Source organism: Prinia subflava, chromosome 9 (assembly GCF_021018805.1).
Source record: "Prinia subflava isolate CZ2003 ecotype Zambia chromosome 9, Cam_Psub_1.2, whole genome shotgun sequence".
Lineage (NCBI taxonomy): Eukaryota > Metazoa > Chordata > Aves > Passeriformes > Cisticolidae > Prinia > Prinia subflava.
This window is the reverse complement of record NC_086255.1, coordinates 18,597,456-18,621,632: the sequence shown is the minus strand read 5'-3', so window position 1 is coordinate 18,621,632 and position 24,177 is coordinate 18,597,456. Positions and strand designations below refer to the sequence as shown.

Genomic DNA, 24,177 nt, shown 5'->3' with positions numbered 1-24,177 from the left:
GCCCTGGCATGCAGATGCAAAGAAAACCACCAAAACAGATTCCCTTCCAATGTGTTTCCCAGGACAGACCTCCTCTGCAAAGAGGGTGATGGCCAAGCATAAGGCAGACCCAGAAGTGCTCCAGTTGACACCAGGGCAAGGACACAGCCGTGTAATGCTGTACATTTCTAGATCCACCCCCTTGGCATCTGCCTGGGGCACAGCCCCATTCCCATGACCCGAAATCTCAGGCCCTGGGCAAGCCTGGGGCAAGCCCTGGTTCCAAGAGGGTTTGGAGATGGCTCCTTCCGTTCCTAGGCAGGCAGTGTGCCTGACCTCTTCTGCAGCATCTTCTGAGCGTCCCAGGCAGCAGTCCCGGACTCCCCTGCCGTGAAGCTCCCCGAGTCGGGGTCCCTTTTGTCAGCAGCCCGTGGCCACCTGGGGCTGAGCCCGCTTCTCCCGCGGTGCTCTGCTGCCCTCGTGGGTCTGGAGCGCTCATTGCAGCCCCGCACCCGCACCGGCCCCGCGGCCCCGCGCCGCACCTTCCCTGCAGAGAGCCATGCACAGCTCGTTCCCTTCCCTTCCCTGCCGGGGGGAAGGGCAAGGCGAAAAAGGCAGGCAGACCCCGTTTTGGGCCTGGACCGAGAGAAGTGGGGCGGGGAGCACTGACGGGGGGCCCAGCACCCAGTCCCAACCCTGCTGGTGGCGTAAAAAAGGGTGCAGAACAGAAAGAATCTCCTACACCAGAAACAGTGATCACAGGAGTTAGAGCATCACCTCTTCGGAAGGGGCATCACATGTCATCTGTCCTTCCACCTTTCCAGTGGACAGGCAGACATTGCAGCTGAGGCCAGTGTGCCCACAGGCTGCTGGGGCTGTTCCATAGCTGTGAGTACAGAGAGGTACGGGAAGCTTCTTCCAAGCTGAGGTGAGGTACATTCCAGTGTTATTTCCAGTGCAGAGAAAGATAGAAAAGTAGCCAGTGAGGCAAAAAAACAAAGCAATGCAAGCCATGGAAAAGAGGTCTGGATTTATCTGCTAGAGAATAAACGGTGGATTAAACAGGGGAGAATTTTTCTTTTGTTTTATGATAGTGGGGGGAGGGGGGCAGGAAGTTAGGAAAATGGAAACAACCAAAATTAGAGTTCACAGATACAAGACCTTCTGGCACTGTGACTAGAGTACACACAGACCTCAGCGGGTTTGGTTTGTGTTGGTATATGACAACATATGTGGCACAATGAAAATACGACTTGCACCATATGCTTGTACTTGTACAGCATCTAGCACAGCAGACAGCATCCTTCCTAATGCCAGTGTTCAGGTGTAGGCACCTGGCCCACGTACATCCCCAGAAACTCTAGGTATGGTCGAGAAGAGACAAGTCCTACCCAGGTATAGCAGCTAGGTTCCAAACTGAAGCTGAAAGGGGATCCAGACTCATGCCTGCTGTATCTGACACGAGAGCTCTGTGCCAGGGGACAAGATTTTCACGGGGTAAGTGCTCCTAAGGTATCTCGGTTCGGAATCAGGTTTTTGACCCTCCCGAAAGCTCGGCCTGCAGCCCTGCAGCGCTCTCCGCAGGCCGAGAGCATCCCCGCGGCAGCGCCGGGAGCGCCGCACGGAGCGCGGGCTCCGCGCCGCGGCCGTGCCGGGCAGCGCGGGCAGCTCCGGCGGCACTGCCCGCCCGCCCCGCGCTGTGCCCACCCTTACCGCGCCGCATACCCCTACAGCTGCCCCTTCCGACCCTGCCCTCGCCGTCTTTCCTACGAGGGAAGGGGTTGGTTTCGTCTGCTATTTCATTGCTTTCCCCCTCCACTTACCTCAGACACCTTCATCAACACTGCTGTTCCCGAATTTGATCACAGTCCAGACACTTCAAAACCCGGCTCCTTTGAGTCTGAGCTCTTCTCTTTGGGACACACAGGATGGCTCTCTATTTGTTCACTAATCGATTATTTGTCTGCCTTAAAGCACTTGGAAAGCACTGCCACGGTCAGATCCCGGGGTTTTCATTTTCCACCACAGCCACCCCCTTTCACTGTAACCCTCATGCAGAGCCATAACATGGGAATTTGCCCACCCACCCCTGCTTTTTTGTCATCCCAGTGTGAATGGACATTTACAGACACATCAGGTAGATACACTTTGTCCAGTGCCTGGAAATGGCTGGGCAGTGTTTGGTTGTGCCTTGGGTGCAAGACCTGTGTTTTACAGAACCTTTCCAGGGCAACATCTATAAACCAACAACAACAACCCAGTCTCTTGGATGCGGGAGGCAATCCCAACATCAGCAGGCATCAGCATCAGCTCTGTCCTGCTGGGGAAGGAGCGAGAGAGTCTGACAGCTGTACAGAAACTGCCAGAGGTGACAGCATGCCTTGGCCACTGCACCAAGAGAGAGCTCATCACAGCTGCTCCTGAGGAGCAGAGCACTCCCTTGCAGACCTGGAGAGTCACTGTGGGAAAGACAGGTTGTCATCATAGCATTAGAGACTGCAGGTATGGGAAAGGCAGCAGCCAGCCTGATGGCAAATTCTCCTGCAGGACAGGCCAGGCCAACCAGCAAAGTCTGGCTGCTGTTCAGCAAGGGCTGCTGCAGCCCAAATAAACCAAAAATCGTCAGAGCAGCTGGAACAGCACCCAGAGGTCAAAGGTATTGGGGGCCAGGGGAATGTGAGCCTTTCCATACAAGTTTCAGATGCTGATAGAGAAAGAAAAGAACCTACAGTAAATGCAGACAAATTTCAGTCAAAAATGGGATTCACTGATGGGTTTTATATTAAGTGATAGGAGCCTTTCACCTCTGGAGCAAATTCTTCAGAGCAGCAGTAGATTTTCTGTCCCAGTGCCTTCAAACCCTGACAGAAGGCCCTTTGGGAAGGAGAGGTTTAGACAAAAGAAACAAGGAGAATTCCCTCAGTTACCTACCAGCTTACACCAAGTGACTGAACAGCTGCTTTTTGACTTAAATTCTCTCCCTGGCTGTGCTTGAGCTGCACAGCTCTTTCAGGTGTGACAGGCAGACCTGCCTCAAGTACCATAGCCTCCATGTGTGTGGGGACAAGGGGACAAGTGACTCAGGTGGTTTTATAATCTGTCGTAGCAATAGCCAGCTCATGCACTCTATCAACCCTACCATCTCTAGTTTGCCTATTGAGCATCAAACCAGTTGCTACAACAAGCAAATAAAGTTTGCTGAGGAGCATTTTTCTGTTCTTGACCTGCATAAAGGGCACCACCATCAGTTGCCTGTCTCAGAGAAGTGTTTGAGTCACAGGAGCAGTGGAGATGACTGTACCTACTCAAAGAGAGAAGTCTTCTGGTTCAGCAGCTAGTTACAAAATCTCTCACACAATTGCTCATGGACTTTCTCCCCTCCTGGAGTCATAAAACAGAAGGCAGATGCATGTGTGATCCTTCAAAGGACCTTCACCAGGGTGACAGCAACTGTACTGTAATCCCTGGGCACAGAAGCAGCTCCAATGCAGGCAAGACCTTCAGGGCCAGGGCAGATACCAGTTGTCCACTGGGAACCATAAAGCCCTCCCTCTCTTAGTATTCCTCAGAAGCACCTCCTGCATGTAAGCAGCTCAGCAAAGGCTCTCCCAGCTAAGCCCACATTTTCCCAGCAATTCCGTGGGGAAACAGGTACACATCAGCTCACAAGTATAGGGTCCTGCCTCAGCCTGCAGTTCATTTGCTTGTGCTGAAGGGCAGTTCTATGACTGAGAGCTCACCTAGAAGCCCCCTCTGATGCCAGAGACCTCTGTCTAGGCCAAGGCATGCCTCAGGCAAACACACCATAATAAATACTTCCATCACACATTTACTTCCATCTGCACTTGAATCCCCTCAACCCTGGACCACAGCTCTGTTCCCTTCATCCAGAGGCTTCATGCCTGATCTGACCCCAGCTCTAGAGCAGGATGAATGAAATTCCCTCTGATGCATCTGAAATCCAGGGAACTTGAAGCAAACACAAACCAGAATGGGGAGTTTCGAGTAGTCCACAGGTCCTGAGGATGAGTTTTTATCTAGCACCATGCATGCAAGGTTCAGAAGAGGATTTATGGATGGACAGAGAAGAGGGCAGACAGCAGTAGGGACTGGTGATACCAGTGGCCCAGAAAGGGAAACCTTACTGTTCTTTAGTCCTGCCCTTCCCCATTGGAAATTGGGCATACACCTCTACCCAAACCCCAGCGGACATGATCCTCTCTCAGAACTGGCAGGAGGTAAGAGCTGCTCTTCTCAGCAGAAAGCTGAGGGAGGGAGGTTGGTCAGTCGGTCGGTAGGTAGGTAAAGCCTTTGTTGCTCTGGACACCACAGGTACATTGTCTAGGAGACCTCTGCCTCCAGATCTATGTGCAGACTAATGACATCAAGCTGGCAAAGGACAGGGATTAGTAACCCCTTCTTTCATCCGAGGGACAGAGACTCAAACCCACTGGGTTTAGTGCTGCAGGAGCACGGAAATACCCAGAGAAAATAGGAAGCTGGCAACAAGCTACAGTCCAGAGGTAGTAAAGCAAGAGAGCAGAACAAGCAAGGAGCTAGTTCAAGCAAATGCAGAGCCTTTGAAAAGGGACAAGTCTTGAGAAGAACTTCACATTCAAAACTGACCACAGTAGAGATCTTTGTGAGTTTTCTGGACAATGGTTAGAGGGCTGGCTTCATCTGATTGTTATAAAGACAGGGGAATTCTGTAGGTAAATATATCTGTACTAATAGTGTTAGACATGCCTTCTCAGCTTGATTTCTTAATTGTACAACTTCCCTGTGGTACTTATGTATCAGAAAGAGCAAGAATGCTTATAGATATAAACACTGCAAATGCCTAAATCAGCAGGTGACACAAGGCAAGAAATACAAGCTTTTTTTCTAATATACCACATTTAAAGAGATAAGATTATAAGCAGGAATTTCTTCAATTAATAAAAACTCATACTGAAAATAAAGTTTATTTAATAACAATTCATTAAAAGCTTCTTCCACCATTATTTTCACCAATTTTGTTCAGAGCTGAATATGCAAGTGAGGCAGGCATGTTGTCTTACCAAAACGCAGCCCTAGGCAGTCTGCTAGATGAAGCCAAGGACACCGTCACATGCCTGCCTGTAATCTCACCAAAGTTACCCTTTGTTAACGATCCAGGTGCTCCAGTCCAGGGTCTCCATTTCCAGGATCAAATACAAGAAAAGGTATGTTCTCATGGTTGTATATGAACCAATCTGAAAATTCAAGATCCCATGCAGAGCTGAAGAGAACCTACTGCTCCTTGCATCAGCTTTGGACTTCACTGTATTCCTTGAATTCCAGGAAAGCAGCCACTTATGGCAAAGAAACACTAATTTTGTTTATTTTTATTTCACTTGGGCAGATCTTACTCACAGGTTAGTTTCAGAAGATTTCTCCCCAGAGAGGATTGGAATCAGCGAGGCTTTGCTGGGCCAAACTGCCAATATCCTTGGCTTTCCTTGCTGGTGCCCTCTTTACTCCTTCAGAAGCTGTTCTCCCATTAACTGCTGTGCAATTTTGTCTCCCAGATCCAGGACCTCAGGGCAGTCAGTTGAGCCACATTCCTCATAGTATTCAAGCTACTTTCCTGTGTCCTTTGGGAAAGGTACAGCCTTTTCCAAAGGAAAGGTACAGCTGACACTGGCAAGGTGCTTTCCTCCCCCTACTCACAGGTAACTTTTTTCATGTCAGAAAAAGGGGAGTCAGCATATGGCAAGAGAAGAAGAACACCTTTTTGGTACTCTTGTCACTCAGGAAAAAATAATTTTCACATGCTGGCATGTTCTCTGTAAGTGGTGGGATCAGAGCAAGAGGTTTTGAAGCAGACACCTTGCTCAGGCAGTGAGTCCCATGGTTTTAGATGTGCAAGATCCAAGTGCAGTTCCAGTAGATGACAGAGCTCCTTGGCAAGGTGCAAAATGGTTGCCCTGAGGAAGGATTTGGACTGCTGTGTTTTCTACAGTAGCTGGAAAGGTGCTATCCTGGGCAGCATAAGCAGATGGAGCCCGAAGGCACAGGAGATGAACAAGACCCGGCTCTCCCTTTCTGGGAGGCCAAGGCAGCCACTGACCTGCAGCGCCTTCACAGCTCCCGACCTGAGCCAGGCCTGATCCACCTCGCCCATCAGTTCTGCCTCATTGACCACACACAACCTCTTCCAAACGCTGCTGTAAACAGCAGGCTCCTGGAGGGGGCTGGAAGGTGGCATTGGTAAGGTTCATGAGCCACCTCCTGGCTCTCTCCTCTCCAAGCACAGCCACATTGCCATGTGGAGGAAACCTTTGGCAGCTGTCTTGTGCTGGGAGACAGGGCTTGTTGAGCTTGGCTGAGTAATCCCAACCTCTCCCCTCACTGCAGCTGCATGCATCCTTGTTCTCCCAACCTAAGGATCACTGCCTCGCTGAATCACCCCATTAAATTGCTAATATCTTATTGTTCTTTAAGATTTCGAAACTTGCTGCGAAACGTTTACAGATAATTTTTTTTTGCCTGCAGTCACTGTGCCTAATGCCCAGTCATTGAGTGCCATATGTGTTTATATGCACTGCAATTTTCCACTTGATTACATTTTACCACAAACACTTTCATCCACTCCGCAAAGACAGCAGCAACACATCCATAATGTTCAGAGCAGCCCAGACAGACAGAGCTCAGACACAAATGTCTCCACTGGATGGGCACTGCAAAATGTGAGATTCTTAAAACTAACTGACCCAGTCTCCAATTCTGAAGTCTTCAAGGGCACAAACACCTCAGCCACCTAACAGAATGTGCAAAGTTAACTTTATGCTCCAGCTTTCCCATTAAGCGCCAGGTGCTGCTTGTAAGTCTGGAACAGCTACACAACATGGACATGCTTGCCAATAACCAAGGATATCTCAGATTTTCCAGGAGACAGGGGATGACACAGACTGCTACAAGGTTGATTAGCACTTGAACCTCAAAAAAAAAATCCATTGGGACAGCAATGGTGCAGCATGCAGCACAGACAAGTTCCTAAATTAGATCCTGAACCCCGAAAAGTGAAGGCAAGTTCTCATTCAGCCTTCAACTGAGTTGTTAATCCAGCTAGTCCATTGTGGGGGATTTCAGCTCCAGATGGCTACACCTCCTCATCTGCAACTAGGCAAGTCACCCTGCCACCTCAAATAGCACAAAGCATCCTGGCCAGAAGGCCAGTCCCTACCTGGGGACAGGGGTCCCCTGAACTCCACCTGGCTCAGGGCCACAGCAGTGCTGGTGCAAGCTGGCCACAGTCTTGCAGGAGAGGAGAGGCAACATGATCTACACAGCAACACTGGCATCCCCATGTGAGCTCGTTCTTTTCACCAGCACAGCACAGAGCAGAATGCCAGCTCAGCTGCAGCAGTGAGCCAAGCCTCAATACTGCTGATGTGCCAATGCTGCTTTGGCTTCCACAGCCCTTGCCCTGCGATGTCCCACCCTCTCCACTGCCTGGTGTGGACACCCACTGTGGGGAAGTGGCAAACATCTGCCATGTGGTGATCAACAGCTCTCAATCCATTACCATCCACCTGAGCCTGCACTGATGACTGGCTCTGCTGACAGAGACAAGGCTAGTTTGGTGAGGAAGCTCTTCATAATTCTGGAGACCAAAGAAAGTAGCCTACAACATCCATGAAAGATTTTACATAGAGAAATGGAATAACCTGATACTTCCCTTACATCCTGGGTTATCTGGGATGAACTCTGCCTTCAGATCTATGTGCAGACTGCTTCTTCTGTTATGTCCAAGGAAGAAATGTTACTACCTCTTACTGTCTAGGGACAGGCCATTTTCTGCTGCTAATGAACATCTTCCATCCTTGACCAAACTCATGGGAGCAAACATATCCACCCTATATTGGAGAAGAGGCACTCAAGCTGTTAGTGGTCACTAGTCAGGCGGTCCAAAGCCAGCATTCCTCACCCCGGACCCATGAGCACAAGTCTGCAGAAAACAAGGCAAATGAGTGAGCCTTGCTGCCAAGAAGGGCCACCACTATTCTGCCAAGCATTTACAGCCTTTCATTCAACAACACTGATTAGCACCACCAGCACAAAATCAATATTTACTTGAGAGAAATTCTGGTGGAGAGAAACCCAACAGTGACCTTGGCAGAGGCCACTCCCCAGACATGGGGCAGCATGTCTGTCAGAGGGAGCAAACACTGCATGCTGGAAAGTGCCTGTTTACTCCTCTTTTGTTTGAAAATTCCTACCTTCCAGACATCTGATGCAGTCTGTCCTCAAGGGGCAAAGGTGTTTATTCCAGATGAGTTCATTGCCCTCCCTTGGGACTCAGGCTGTATCAGTTTTTAGGTCTGTACCTAAAAGGCAACCTTTTTGAGGAGAAAACAAACAAGAGGGATATGAGCAAGACTGGTTTTTTTCCTTGGCTGCTTCACTGAACCCATTCAGCCTGCTGCTAAAATTCCCACGTGTTTCATATGGGGCAAGAATTCAAGCTCACATGGCAAATAGTAAAAGGGTATGAGCTTCCTAGACTCACTTGGGAGCTATCAGCTGCCTGGCTGCTCCTCACAGAGGAGAAGCTCCACTAAGCTTTGGGGTTTGGCCCTGTGTTGCTGCCTCCATCCCACTGCAAGATGGGGCGACTTCAAAACGCAGCTCATTCAAACCACCATGCTCCTTGGCCTAACAAAGAATTGAAACAGTCTCATGCTAGGGCCTTTTATCTGGGGTGAGCCTATTACCTCTCTTCTAGGCTCAACTCAGGGCTTATTTACTTGTTAAATGCACGAGACTAGAGAGGATCCCTTGAGTCACTGTGTTCAGTCTCCTGCCTTATGATACTTGGCCACCTTGTCCCAGATTTTTACATCACATTCCATTTGACTTCTAGCGCACCACCTACTTCTTTCTCTCCATCAGAATCTCTTCTACTTCTGTAAATGTTAGTTACAATCCATCACCCTGCGCAATGAGTCCCTAGATATCCCCAGAGCCCCTAAGCAGAAGTTATTGTTACCTCTCATTCCCACTGTGGAGGATATCAGCTTTCATGCATAAGAGGGAAAAGAATAATTCTAAAAGTACAGCATCTCTCGTTTCCAGGATGATGGGACAGTGGGTAATGTAAAGCTTGATAAGAGCAGATAAAATCATTTTGGGAATGTCATGCACCTGATGTACCCTATTTTCATCCTAGTTAGGTAGCAGGGCATTTGGAAGAGCAGGTACTGTGGCCCAAGAGCTTCTCAGGCTGCAGGTGAATGGAAGGCATCCTCGTGACAACATGACAAGTCCAGGTGAATCATGACAGAGACTCAGAAGCAACTTCCTTCCTGCACATGACAAAAGGGAGTTTCCTAGGAAGGCTTCCACATCCACCTGCTAAATCATCCCCATTCTTTTTCCCTTGATGATCTCAACCTGCTCCTCTTCCTCTGACAGCTTTTCCCTCCAGCCCCTCTGTTGGAGGCTGATACTTTCCGAGAAGCCCAATTTCTTCTCAATTGCCTTTGTGCTGAAACCAAGATTTGAAGGGAGCCTCAGGAGAGGGAGGGAGCAAAGTATGACACATTCAAGCTATAGTGAAATGACATATTTATCACAGCTAATGGGGGCCCACATGGCACCCCAACTCGATGCTGCCCCACTGCCCATTTCCCAGCTGGCTTTGCTGGAGTTTTCCCCCTGCTCCCCTCCCCATGTTTCTGACGGTGTCACTCCAAGTGAAGTGGCTGATCTGATTGGTGAGAGAACACGAGGGGTGTCAGAGAAGGTGCTCACAGACATTTCTTGGCTGCCTCAAGGAAATAAAGGCCATCGCTGAGCTTGTCAAAATGATTAATCGCTTACAGGGAATGAGGGGGAGGAGGGAGAGGGAGGGAAAAGGAACAAGAGGAAGGAGAAGAGAAAGACAGATGGGATGGGGAGAGCTATAAACAAATAGCAAAAGCAGGAGACACAGGATTGCCTCTGTGCTGGGGAGGAATTGGAAGCAAGAGACCCCAGGCTGTGCTTGGAGTGAGCTGGTGGCAGATGAATGGGTCCTTCACAGCCCCCAATTCCACTTGGAGATTCCTTCCTCAGGTGTGCACCACTCCCAAACACAGGCTCGAAGAGCACTAAGGCCTGCTCCACCAGAGCCAGTGTCAGACCTGACAGCCCTGTGTAACATGGATAACATGGCCCTGTGATGCCTCAGTTCTACAGATCTCAGCAGGTCCTGTGATCTGACAAGACCAGGAGCTTATTACCTCAAATGCCAAGCGAGGCCTTGCCTCCAGCTCCACAGCCTGTAGTGGCTGGCATTTGACACAAATACCCACCAGCACTAGTAATTCTTTGCTGCCAGAAGGATTTTAACCCAATGAAACACAGATGGTTGGGAGCAGCTTCTGAATATCAGAGGTCCTGGCAGGGGAACTTGCAGCAGAATCAGCCCCTTGCCTGTGGTACTAATCTCTTCCACAGAAACTACCCCCTTGGATGCTATTATAACCCCATGTGCCCTCTCTGTGGGCATGGGGACTGCCCTTTTATAGAAGCAAACTATTTGACCTCACCCCTTTAGCTGCTTTCAGCTCAGCTCGAGCCCTCACACAGCTCACTGCATGAGGCCAGCAGCGCTTAAGCAGCTCAAGGGGCACAGAGCATGCAGCAGATCTTGTAACACATATTACCTATACACAGGAGAGCCTCCCTTCCTGGCTTCCCAGGAGGCTAAGTCACATCCAAAGGTCCTTCCCATCAAGGCATTCAATGGCAAATCCTGACTATTCAGGGGAAAAAAAAACCCACAGCTGACACTGAGACAGAAGTCATACTTGTGCTCCTGCCATCCAGTACAATGACATTTACTACAAGGGCAATGCCCTGCCATGTCAAAGTCTGGGATTGCTGCAAGGGTTTGCTGCAAGTTTGTGAAGTGAATTCTGACCCCACTACCTACTACACCACAACCTACCTTCCCCCTCTAAAAGGAGCATGAGGTCCACTCCTCCAAATGTAAACAAGCACCTAAAATGTTGCTGTGAATGAGAAGCAGCCTTCTGCTCATGTTCAAGAGGGAATAAAAGTCACTACCTGACATATCTCCCCATCCTCAGCGATGTGACCAGTGATTCTCCTAACTTCTGTCATGATGAGCTTTGGATGACAAGCCTTGTTAGATCCTGTCCTGAGATCTACTGTTTCCTATTTCATTTGAGTTCCTGTGGTGAACACTAGCTATGAGAAGAGGCTGAAAATCCAAGCTGCTGTCATTTGTCTGAGCTCAGAGCCAGCTGGGAATGAGACAACATGGCTTCAGCTCTCCCCTTTGTATTTCCAGTCACAGAAAGAATAATCACCATGGTGGAGACCTTTACCTCAAGTAAATGACCCAGTCTTGCAAAGACAGGAACTGTCACTGAAATCAATGGATCCAGTAAGCTTAAGTTCTTTAGATGAACCAACCAATATTGTACAGCCCACAAGTGGTCTGTCACGCCCCCTCCCAGATTAGAGCTGTTGATTTAATCAGAGGCAATGCTTCTTCATGCAAACTATACCAAAATATTTAACCTGGCAAGACCATGGATGACAGCTATAGGGAAAACAGGTAACATGGATTTCATATGTACGATAATTTGATGAAAGCCCACAAACCCCAAACAAATGCATACAGTGAATTGTACATGACTGGATGATGAGGTAAGACAGCAAATAACACACAGAGAAGTGACCACTGCCTTCTTTGCTTTACCTTTCATGCAGTCCATGAGGTTCCTCCTTGCTCTTGTAGAAAATGATATTATCATGAGAAGAGCCTGAAACTGCCTTCATGTTGCCTATCCTAAGCTTTCTGCATGACAGCCAAGGCCCCTGCCTGCTCTTTTCCACACCACAAACTGCATGCAAGATGTGGAGAAAGGAGACAGAAAATTTAAGACATTGTTTCTGGGTTTTTGCTTGTCATTTTGTGGCCAGGCATCAAGAGGGAAGCGCAAGGTGTCAGTGAGGGAAGGACCGGTCTCCCAGCTATGCTCTCTCCCTTACTAAGTAGGTATCTGAGAACCACTGAGCAGGACTGGAAGGATTTTGCCACGCTGCCTTCCTCCCCAAGCTTTCCGAGCCAGACATAAAGCTCTTTGCTGCTCTGTACCTAAGCAGAGATGGGTCTGTGGAGCAACAGGAGCACTTAGTTATGCATCTTGTGGACTTCACTCTGGCTCTAGTGGCTGCCTCCATTGTTTGTGGGATATTCTCCCCCCCCTTCCCTCCTTCTAACAAAGATTCTGATTAATGATCGCTCATTCCTAATTGTCAAATTTCTTTTCCTTCATCCTGTGTCTAATCACCAGTGACAGAAGCCATTACGCAAATGAGAGCAGACGACTTCCCACAACTGTTCTCGTTGGTAAAAGCCTTGTAATTTAAAGCTCTGATTTGTAGAGGAAAGCTGCGTTTCCCCAAGGCGTCCGGGCATCTGTTCCACTTACACTCCAAGAGCCTCCACTTCCGCTCCCTCCCCCCACAATTAGTCCTCTGCTTGCAACAAATATTTGACTTTTTGAGGCAGTAATTAGAACTTACTTTGCATGTGTTTGTCACAGTAACAGCATCTTTCCCTTTCCTTCTAGGCAGCACCAATGCAGAGAAGCGTCCAGGGAAGATGGTGGCTTCAGGGCTTCCGAGGACATTGATGGGAGAGGTGCTTTCTGTTCCAAAACAGGAACAGAAGATGGAGACCAGAAGCAGGAGTGCAAGGAAGCTTCTCACACACATGAGGCAGAAATGCATTTCTCTAAGTGTAAAAACATATGAGCAAAGGCAGTACCTCTGCTGCAGCTGCTGCTCTGCTTCCAGGGCTGAGACCATGCATTAACAAAGGCCTGCCAGAGGATTGCTGAGACCCTGAGAGCAGTACCCCCATTCTAGGGCTTTAAAGTACAGCTGGCTGTGTTCAAGGTCAGCTTGGTCATTGGTAAGAGCCGTTGCACACAAAAGAAGTCTTGGCCCAGGCCTGCCCTCTCTCAAGAGCTGCTTTGATGCCAAGGGCGCCCCACAGCTGAATGAGGCTGCCCCTGCACTACAGCTGTGTCTGATACCTCCTCAACCCACGCCTGATCCTCAACTCTTGGCTTTGCCTTGGACTTCATTTATCACTCCAAATTTCCCTAAGCTGAGCATGAGCCTGATCAACAAGGGGGTGAACAAGTGGATCACTTCAAAAACCCACGTGCTTCTCTTTACATAGGGAACATCCTGCAGCTATGATTTACAAGGATTAAGACTTCTCCTCAAAAGGATCCCACTTTTTAAGGAACAGGGAAATGAGGAGAAAAAAAAACGAGAAGAAAGATATTAAGGATATTAACCTAAGTTAATAAAACAAGAGAGAGACTAAAAGTACAAGTGAAAAATCTTGGCCTCTGACCTAGTTTTCAAATGACACACTGCACATCCCTCAGTCTCCTCTGCTCTTTGCATTTCTGAGCTTTGTGATGCTACCTGTACATTATCCAAGAGGCAACTGCAGAGCAGAAAGGATCAGACACAGCAGATCACTAAGTTCAGTGGAACAGAAGGGTGTTCAGAGATGATGATCCCAGCAGGCACAGCACCCACAGTCAGACTTTCTGCACTTGGCCTTCCTACTCCCTTCACATTCACCCTGTCCCCCAAGGCTGTGAGGAGAGAATGCCATCTGAGGTAGCCCAGGCTGAGGCATCTCTCTCTCCCACCACACCAACATCCCTCACCTACTACTCAGCTCCTCCCCATTTTACTACATCTAAGCCATTTGTTCAGAATCAGTCAACATTTCACCAATGGTTAGATTTCAAGATTGCTGCAGTGTTAACATTACCATAATAACTTGTGTTTACTAGGTAGAGAGGACTTCACCTCCCAAGGCTGCTAACACACAGCACAGCAAGCTTCCCTTTAAAATCTCCGTGACAATTAATTGAGTTCATGAAGCCTGGTTCATTAGGTGTAGTTTGCTCTGTCACCCAGTCAGTGACCAGAGTATGATGACACCATTCAGATCAGCAGGGAGGGGAATTTTTCCCTTCCCACAAACACTTCTTGTTGACAGGGTACACAGACAGCATCTTATTGCCAGCTTTCCTTTCAGGGTTATGGAAGTAGTATGGAGAAAGTTGTGAAGACACATAATAATGCAATTGGTATTGCTGTTCTGAAGGCAGTTCTGGACAGCCTTCACCAGTGAAGAACAAACGTGGAGTTGTCAGAGTGAAAGGTAGCTTTATATGCACAAGTCCTTATAGAGCTCTTTTACACAGTCACACATAAAATAAAAGCCACACCGTTCTGTTGTTCAACATTGGTTGTATTTAAGAACTACACTTCAGAAGGTACCATGTGTTTGTCACACCCCACCCCCTGCACACACACCCCTAGCAGAGAACACACAGCTTCCCAATACCATGGCAAGGGGCATTGAAAGCACAAGGTGAAAAGGGAAGGGAGGGGGAGTCAGTCCATCAGTGCATTGTAAATGAGCTTTCACAAAGTCAAGTGCAGCAAAACTTGTTCAGACACTTTAAAAGTTAGACCTTTGGCAAATAAAAGAAAAAAAAAGGATCCTAAAAGTTCTGTAAGTACCATTCTCTCTCCACATGGGATATGAACTCCCACCCTGAGCTTCAAGAGTTGATGGTGTCTAACAAGCAGTACTGAAGATTACCACGTGCTGAATAAATAGCACAGAAATGGGATTTAATTTGAGCATCTTTCAATAAGGGGCATGTGCCCAAGATTCCTGGGAAGGCCTTGCTTTTGGCCAGTCAGAAGCTTCTTCCCCAGTTGTCCAAAGGCTGTGCATTGATAAGCATCCAGCTGAGTGACCTTCGTCTGGATCTAACCATAGCTCTGGAGAGTCTGCCACATGGCAGTCAGACTACTCAGTGACACGTATTTCTCGAACAAGGACCCTGTAGCTGCCAATTAAACTTCATTTATTCTGACCAGTAAATCAGCCAGAAAACTTGCCTCAGGACCTCCTGTTTGAGAAGCCTTTCACTTTTGTGAAAGACAAGCCCACTACAAGTGGTGCATGAGCTGTCCCAGCAAAAAATGGGACCTGAAACCAAAGATGGAGAACTTATCAAGTAGCATGTTACTATTTTATGAGAACCCACATCAGAACAAGCCCAGCACAACAGGAAAAACACTGGGAAGTCTCAACAAAACAAATTTTACACCTTCTGGGATGAGATACATGGGCTATGAAACAGCTTCTCCCACCTCTACCTCTTGGGACCCATTACAACCACATCAAAAATACAAGACCTTTGCACTACTCCCCAAACCAGGGACAGCAGTGCAGCACACCTCAGGGAATAAAATGCCAGCTTCCACCTAAGGCTTCTGCATGGAAGAGGAGAAGAGGAAAGCAAAGTTATTTTTCAGAGTGATAACTGAGGACTCAAACAGAGGTTGTCACTTCCCAGTCTGCCATGTCAAGTCCCGGAACACGAAAAGGATCAAGATAAACTTAATCACATTTAAACAAAAAGCCCTGAACTCTTTCACGTGTCTGTACAAGGAAGAAAACCACACACTGGCATGGATTCAACTGATAGACAGGAGCCACACAAAATCACATCAACATGCGCACCTGTGCGCAGCCACACACGCTTGAGTTCTTGCAGTTTCAGTAAAAAGGGCACTTTCCTGCATTAGTCTGAGGAGCCAGCACCCCTGGTGGGGAGAGGTGAGGCTCTGTACCTATCTGACACTGTGTTTTGACAGTTGAGCTCAGAATCCCTTGGAAATTTAATTTAAAAATGTGGCTTAATCATTCAAGACTTGGACAGTGCCCTGCCATTTATGCATCTCCCTTCATAATGCTACATCCCCTTTTAACCATGCTGCAGCTTCAGAAGAGCAGGAGAGAAGCCCTCACTTCCCTAAAAAGCTGTCAGAAAGGAGATTTATCTAGACTCATAAAAGACAGATGTATTTGGAGAGCATAAGATTTGGTGCTCACACACTAGATAAATTCATTCTGATCTCTACCCTGTACTACATCCAAAGTGTAGATATCTTAGCTTGAAGTAACTGAATCATTTGTCCAGTTGCTCAACACACACAGGCCATCTCACATGTTCGTTTCCATTAATACAAAAAGGTGCCAGAGTTGAGCAGGGACAAGTCCTCTAACAACAGAGGACTGTGAAACCTAACATTTCCCAGCTTATATCCACTGCTGGCACCAACACACAAAGCCAGCCAGGAGGTCCAAATCCCATGAGGCTGAGGAAACAATATTGCTCCTGGTTATCCTCCAAGCTCTTCTTCATATGCCTGAAAACCCTGAAGTAACACATCCGAGAGCCAGAAGCCATGCTCCTTGTTGTGGCAAACAGGGCAGAGGGAAGAAAATAAACAAGTTAGTGAGCATGAATTCAGCTTCCAATAAGTGCAGACTCTTTCTTGGGAGGTTCAGTTAGATGAGAGTGGAGGATGAATAGGGTACTAATGGTTTTGCAGTTCCAGTAGCCCCTTCATTGTAGTGGGGCCAGGATAGGCCAGGAAACCCATCAGTCTGTTAAGTGCTGCGTGCAATACTAGCGCTCAGTATCTTCCATTGCTTGTGAACAAAGCAGCTCCAACATCAGCCAGGGGCACCAGGCATTAGTCATACCGGCCCTTAATCATCATATTCAACAAGGGACCCACCTGTTCAAAGCAAAAACAGGTCATTAGCTGGGATAGTTACACCGAAATGGCAGTACAGAGCCTGCTCCCTCTGCATCACAGAGCCCAAGATACAACGAATCACTTTCAGAGTATTTTCCAGAAAAACACTGGGGCACCCACAAACACATCCTTAAAATACCCTACCAAAACTGCAGGGTTCTCTGTCAACACCTGACTTCAGGTGACACCAAAACATTCCATCCAGAGTACAAACATGCTTGAAACATTTTCACTTCCCACCCAACATCTGTGATTTCTAGATGCAATTAAAGGGAGTCAGTAGTCACCACGGGTTGCTTTTTTCAGAGCAAAGAAGGAACATTCTCACTCTGATCTCTGAGATCAGAAAGAAGAGGGGCTATGACTGATGATTTTCCTAAGGTTTATTTTCAGTCAAGACCACTCCCATATCTCAGCACTGCCTGATCATGTAGAGAAGTTCAGAATGCTATGGCAGTAAAACAATCCCAGGGGAAAGGCTAAAGAAGAGTTTCTGCAAAGTGGTAAGGGTTACAGACCATGAAAACATTTCTATCCTTGACACCCATTTCCACTTTCAGATGATCAGATCTTCAAACGCATACTCAGTCTTTTTAGACTTAGTACCTCAGGGTGGGATATTTTTTTTTGATATACCAGATGGTTAAGATTGCAAAGAATTCAGAGATGAGCAAGACACATGTTAAAGATGAAGCACATGACTTAATAGAGGAGATTTCTGTTATTTAAGAGACTTGGATTCAACAGGTGAAACAGTTTCTTTTTTTTTTTGCAAATAAGGGGTATCATTGCTGCACAGGAGGCTAAGGAGTGTTTGGGAGCAACACTTCCCTGGAACTGCCCGAAGTCAAAGTACATTTTTTCCCACATACAAGAACAACTACATCACTGTTTGTAGTGGTCCTTTCCAGAATTATAATTTTAAGAGCTTGCCTTTTCGTAAGCAACCTTCTGAAGACTGTAGGAAGAACCAGCAAAAGAGCAATCCTGCTTTCTGCCACCCTTACTGTGGCACCTAGAGAGCCAAGTAGCCGTCAGATCAAGTTTTGCATTATGCTTAACGATTTCAACAGCAGTGATGGTTCTTTTCCATACCTCTTGTGGATTTCCTAAGGCTTCTCCTAACATCTTCTCAATGTTCCTCATTATTGCCACTTTCTGATGAGCCTTTAATGGATACTCAATTCTCTTTGGGGTTGGGGCACCCTGAAATATCAAAAAGAGCTCATTTGCATGCCTCCTGTATTGGCAGCTTATTCCACCTTCCCCCAGACACCCATTTCTTCACACATCCAACTCTGAAGAGGAAAAAGTAGCTTCCAGAAGCAAAGGAGTTGGAGCCATGAAGTTCTCATACTGACAGTGTGTGCCAATACATCTCTGCCTGAAAAAACCTTCTGGAATGGAGCTATCCAAGCTGCACTTGTACTCACCTTGTACCAGAAGTTCACAGTGATGGTAATCCCCCCATTCAGGAGAGACTCAATGTGGTGCCACCTGCATGGAAATCACATAAAGAGAAAAAGAAAAGAAACTATTGCTGTAGCTTACAGTGAAATAACTTGGATTTGAGTTCAGAAAGCACAAGACAAGGCTTGCCCTATACCTTCTGCATCAGGACCTCAAAACTTCTGAAAAGCTCTCCTTATTTAAATATAGATACTTTTCTCACACATGTTAGTGAGTACATGTATAATTAATGTGGTGTCAGGGAGAATTACTATTCCCATCAAACAGACAGGAATCGGAAGCATTCTGGCCCAAGATATCACAGAAAATATCACAGTTGCTGGAGAAGTAAAAACAAAATACTCTTAAGAGCCAACCCAACACTGAGTGGAAAACATTTTAAACCACTGTTTTTTATCATAGTGCAGTCCTGCCATCCTCCTTACCAGTACATAGGTATGTACAGCACATCCCCAGGACCCACCACCGTCTCATAGCCAACCACATTCCGGAAGTTCGGGAACTTCTCATAGTCAGGATTGTCAAAGTCCACCTAATAGAAGAAAACATTAAGAAACTCAGGAAAACTTCCTGTAATGATAGTTCTCATCATTGGCTCTCAGTGTCAAATCATCCTGGTCTTTCCTACACGGCTTTTACATTCCCATTTGTATCTTAAGTTCATTGTGAGGTCCTGCAGTACCTCCAGGTACCAGATAGGTAAGAATCTTGCAATTTGTCTGTCAGCAAATCTGTGTTTGACCAAGGGATCAACGAAACAGAACAGAGAAGTTAGCAACTGCAACCCCATTGTGCTATCAGAAAAAGGTTTTTATGGACCTAGAACTTGCGAGTCGGGGCCAGACACAAACAGAAAACCACTAGTTCATCCAGCAATGCATTCCCCACTTAACAAATCTGAACAGAAGTTTTGCAAAAGCTCAGCAAGTGTCTTGCAGCTTTAACTCCAGTGCAGCTTCCTCCCACCTAGCATCTTTACAAATGCCCATTTTTAGCATGGAGCAGAGAACAGATCTGCTACTCTCACCTGGCTCTGTCTGTCACATGGATGGTGCACAGGATAAGGGTAGAGACATTCAAACTGATCAGGAGGGAACAGGATACATCTCTTGTAGCCCTTAATCTGAGCAAAGAAATTCTGTTGCTCATCATAATGAGCTGGTGTCACATTCCCTACATAGAGAGAAAAGATAATTAAGACACTTTCAGGTACAGGTATGAAAAAGAAGCAAGTTATATTCCTTGCTAAAGACAGAAAGTATACTCCCACATGTTCAGAAACTAAACACGGAAAATGACAACAGGAATGTTACAAACTGAGCACTCTACCAGTCAGCCTTTATTGAACAGTTGCTACTCCACTTAATTTCTGTTCCAAATCCATACTCAGCAACTTACGCTCTACAGGATTAGGATTTCCATCTTGTTTCAATGAACAGCAGATGCTGAATGTTGATGGGAAGCTTTTTCATAAAACATTTTGTTTAAATGACAAGTTGTGGAACAGACTGTCAAAGATTATTAGTCTAGAGGAAAAGAGTTCAGTGGTCGGATTTGAAAAAAAAAAGTCCTGGAAGTTTTTCAAGAAAACAAGTAAACAATCTCTGTCACTGGAGCTCCCAATAGCACCTGCTGAAGTCTGATTAAAAGTGCTTGACTGTTTCCACTAGGTCTTAAATTTAATCAATTCTTTAAATACAGTGGGGTGTTTTGTACCCCTCACAACTATTTTTCAGGCTTGCCAATTCCGGCATTACTGTCTTGGCCTGCAAGAATTAAGATAACAGTTAGCCCTGTAACTTCATTAAATAGATCATATGATCACATGCTGCTCTAAAGACACTCCTTTTTCTAGCACATGCTGGTTCAAGACAATTCCTTGGTTTCTGTGCATAACTGTTAACAGGATTTCAGTGGCCTGTCAGGGAGTGTTGGTCCACTGATTTTGTATTATATTCTCTCAGCTAGTAAAACAAGCAGCAAAGACAAACTACTGAAGGTTGAGTATGACTGGGTGCAAAGGGGAAAAAAGCCATCCAAGTTGTGTAATTGAACAATTATAACTGGATGTGTTTGCCACACTGATTATAGGCCCTCCTACTTCACAGAACAGTGCACATTTCTTGCCCAGTTATTGAGATTACATTCTAAAAGAATGTTCTCCTTGTCAACAGCCTAGTGGTACCTCTGTCTTCTAAGGCACCTGCCCCTAAGCCAGGCTCCACATGGATTTGGAATTCTATCCAGACATTTTTAGAATTTACCCATCTTCAAGTTTCCCACTGTCCTCTAGCCTTTCAAGAAAAAAAAAATCAAGTCTTAATCAAAAGAGAATTCCTCCTCACAGTGTACTAGCTCAAATGAGGAAAAAAAAAGGCTTCACAAAATAATCAGGTTTCCTTCTGGGCAGACACTGGATATACTCAGTAAAGCCCAGAAGCCTAACACAGTTCAACCTGCAAACCTTTCTGCTTTTTGAATCTGCAGGCTTTGAGTTTTTTAAATCCACAATGCCTGAAGCATGTAAACAGATCCCAGGATATGATAAGTAGTTACTAGAAACACAGTCTCACCAGCATCACACAGAGCCTTTCCATGAGCATTACATTCAGGCATTCACAATACACCCCTGGCAAAACAGACTATTCCTTTCCTTGTTTCCTCTTTATAACCCAAGTTAAGTGTGACAACAGTCTCCTCCCCAACACAAAGCTTTAAACTACCTCCTCTGAAGGAATACACAGAAACTAGGGGAAAATCCATTTGAAAGATCTTCTAGAACTGAAATATGGAATTGCTGAAGCAAGCTTCTCCCTTTCTCCTCCAATCTGAGGAAGCTATTTACCTTCCATGCCAATAAGAAGTAAGTTAGAAGTCAGTTGACCCCAGCCACGTTTCCCTTGCTGCTTGTTAATCCAGTTCCAGTTGAAGCCAAGGAAATCCACCACAATCTTCCTTCCAACTGTGTCATTCAGTGTTTGCTGTAGATATAGCCTGAATTGTCCAAGAGAGAAAGCAGAAATCAAGTATTAAGCTTTGTCATAAACACAGACATACTGTCTCTTCAGAAAGATTTCAAAACAGAGAAGTACCTCCTGGAGATTCTGTTCTGTCACTATATAATTTCAACACCTGAGGAAGGAAACAGTTTCAAAAAGGCCCCAAACTCTGCTGTAAGGTTTCCCAGTACAGAAGAGAACAGACCTTGGTTCAACTTGAACAATTACAAGGGAAAAACATAATTTTAAGGAAGATCAACCCTCTCACAGGGCAGGAGGAGGAAACTCTAAACAGAGCAGCCAGTATCAAATATGTTCATCTAATCCCTAGATGAATGCCACCCCTCTTAATTCATCTGCAATACCAGTTACTTCTTCTAGCAGAACTACATGAGGGAAAAGGGGGGCTCAGGAGAGCCTGAACATTTCAGTATCAAGTTACTTAAAGCCATGTTTACATTTAGACATAGAGGATCAGAGGAATCAAGCATGTGTACCAACAATCACAGTATGCTGTCTGCAATGCTGGAAGAAAATGCATTTTTAAGAGCAAGGACTGCATTCTCTCTTGGAAAAAGCACACCCAAAGCTGAGACAGAAGAGAAATGCACAGATGACACGTGGGCATGGGTACAGTGTTGCTTCCAGTTAAGACAAAGTTAAGCATCTGTAAGTCCTTTTAGAGGACTGTGACTGAAAACACTCAGGGTTTAAGTACAGCTGCTGACGGTTATATTCCATGTGCACTTGAAGCTCCTCTCAGTAACTTACAGCTCTGTTAGTGGCACAGGCCATCACCACCAGTACACAGCATGTGCACAACCTGCCCTCATATTTCCCAAAGAGGGTTAGCTCCAGCTGCCTTGGGATTCTGTGGGAAAGCCTGAATGCCATAGTGTGCACCTTTTCATCAGACAACAAGCTTCTCTACCAATACCACAGTCTGCCAAAAAAAAGCGAAGCTTAATTTTATCTCTATATAAACCTTGCCTCACAGAGAGGAGGAAAAAAAGAAATACATTCCCACAAGCAGTGTGAACAGTTTGCTTGGTGTGACTTTTCTAATAAAGTAACAAGGCTGCTGTCAACTAGAAGCCCTGCAGGTAAAGCGGGATTATTAAAAAGAAACAAACAAAAAGTCCAAGAAGTTCAAGACACGTTAATCATCAACACCCACTGAAGAGAAACCTAGCTCCTACTTAGGTCTGAAGGAACAGAGAAACCTCCACATGCCACATATCACTTACCTCTCAGCACTCCCTTTTTGTTGTATTTCTTTGAGTCTGTCCACAAACTCGTTAAACTTCATTTCTTCCCTACTTGACTTGGGTTTGAAGTTCTTAAAATTGGCCATTTTCTTCTCATCATAGTACAAAAACTTGTGTGTGCTGGCACTATACACTGAGAAGTCCCCATTGCCAATGTTTTCCTGGAGGTAGTCCAGGTCCCATTTGAGAGCAGGATAAACCAGATTCGTATCTGTCAGCACCACTGGCTCCTAGAGAGAAACAGGAAGTCTATTGATTCAAAGACTTCTTGAACTTAAGAACGAACACATTCATTATTGCACCCACAAAAACTCCCTTTCAAAATGGGGACTTGGAAAAAGCATTTGAAGTAATCATAGACCTTGTTCTAGGGAGAAAACCAAGCAAGACATGACAGGAGGTTTTAAGAAAGTGGTGGCCTGGGGTTACAGTAAGCTCCTAGTAGCAGTGGGACAGATTGCACTATCTACTTAGCCAATCTCTAGCAGCGAGGTTAGACAAACACCAGCTGGCAACACTTCTGGGCCTGCTGGTCCTGCCACGTAGCCAGGAGACACAGCTGATTCTGGCTGGTCACTTCCAGCCTCAGCTGTGAAGGGGGAAATGCCAGCAAAAAAATGCCTCTGAATCCAGAAACAGAATTCATCTCTCTTCTCAGAGGACTGCGAATAATCAGCCATCAAAAACCTGACCATCTCTTCTACCATTACAAAAGAAAGACAAAGGGCATTGCCTGACTCCTCATCTACCAGCAGTAAGCAACCCAGCCAAGGCAGTGCTGTGTTCCCAACCTGTGCATACACAACTTCCCTTCTTGCAGACTTTCCTTAAAAAACCCAACTACCAAACCTACCAAAAGGAGACTGAGCTGGTACAGAACCAATACAAGAGCCACCACTGCAAAGCAACCTTTACACCTGTGGCCGCTCACACTTAAAAACCAATCAATATGTACCCAGGGTTTTACACAACGTTCCCACAAGTTCCATCCCGATAACAAAGGGCTTAAAACAAACGTTTCCTGAGAATTTCACAGCTCAATGCTGTAGCACCGAAGAAAAATGTCCACTACAGCAGAGAGGAGCGGGACAGCGGCTACAACGGAGCCCGCGCGGCAGCCCGGACGGACAGGGCCGGGATGAGGAGGTGACTGCGCCCGGGATCGCCCTCACCTCGTTCTCGATGAGCTCCTCGGCGCGGGGGTCGCTGTGGCTGAGCCGCGGGATGGGCCGCGTCTCGAAGGAGTAGCGGCGGAACTGGGAGTCGTTCCAGCCGGGCCCTGTCGCCACCGTCGGGCCCTCCCGGCAGCCCGCGGCCGCCGCCGAGGAGGAGCAGGAGGAAGAAGAGGGAGGAGAAGAAGAGGGAGAGGAGGAGGAGGACGAGGCCGCCGCCATCGCCGCCTCCACCGGAGAACCCGTACCGAGGAAGCCGGAAGCGGAAGCTGCGCACCCATGGCAACGCCGGAAGCGGAGGGCGAAGGCGGAGGGCGGGGAGGGAGCGGCGGCGGCCGCGGCAGCGCCCCCGCGCGGGCGGAGGCTGCAGGGGCTGCGCTGCCCTTGGCCTGCCGTCCCTTTGCAAGGTTCTCGGTCAGCCCCGGGAGCACAGGCAGCGGCAGACCCGCTGCAGAAAACAGAAAGGATGGGCTCTGCAGCGTCGCTGCCGGGCCCCGTGCCGCCCCGCGTACCTTCAGCCGGCAGCCCCTTCCCCTTAAAGGCGGCGGAGCGGGCGCTAGCGCTGCCCCTCGGGCGTTTCCATTG

At 47.0% G+C, this 24,177-nt stretch overlaps 1 protein-coding gene across 1 annotated transcript; it reads right to left on the bottom strand.

The window, feature by feature from the left end:
* Positions 1-14,287: 14,287 nt before the first annotated feature.
* Positions 14,288-23,874, bottom strand: HIF1AN (hypoxia inducible factor 1 subunit alpha inhibitor). The gene is made up of 8 exons (XM_063405751.1): positions 23,593-23,874; positions 22,400-22,650; positions 20,999-21,147; positions 19,181-19,326; positions 18,579-18,685; positions 18,117-18,180; positions 17,779-17,889; positions 14,288-16,662 (listed from the first exon to the last, which is right to left on the bottom strand). Exons 1-8 carry the CDS (start codon positions 23,812-23,814, stop codon positions 16,618-16,620), a joined length of 1,095 nt encoding a protein of 364 aa, XP_063261821.1. The 5' UTR covers positions 23,815-23,874; the 3' UTR covers positions 14,288-16,617.
* Between the last annotated feature and the right edge of the window lie 303 nt (positions 23,875-24,177).

What these genes read in the sequence shown, in the direction of transcription:
- HIF1AN (XM_063405751.1), bottom strand. Translation starts at nt 23,814, where the DNA reads ATGGCGGCGGCCTCGTCCTCCTCCTCCTCTCCCTCTTCTTCTCCTCCC. An exon ending in AGGAGCTCATCGAGAACGAG is followed by an intron (nt 22,651 to 23,592) that starts GTGAGGGCGATC and finishes GTTTCTCTCTAG; the next exon opens with GAGCCAGTGGTGCTGACAGA. An exon ending in CAAAAAGGGAGTGCTGAGAG is followed by an intron (nt 21,148 to 22,399) that starts GTAAGTGATATG and finishes TGGACAATTCAG; the next exon opens with GCTATATCTACAGCAAACAC.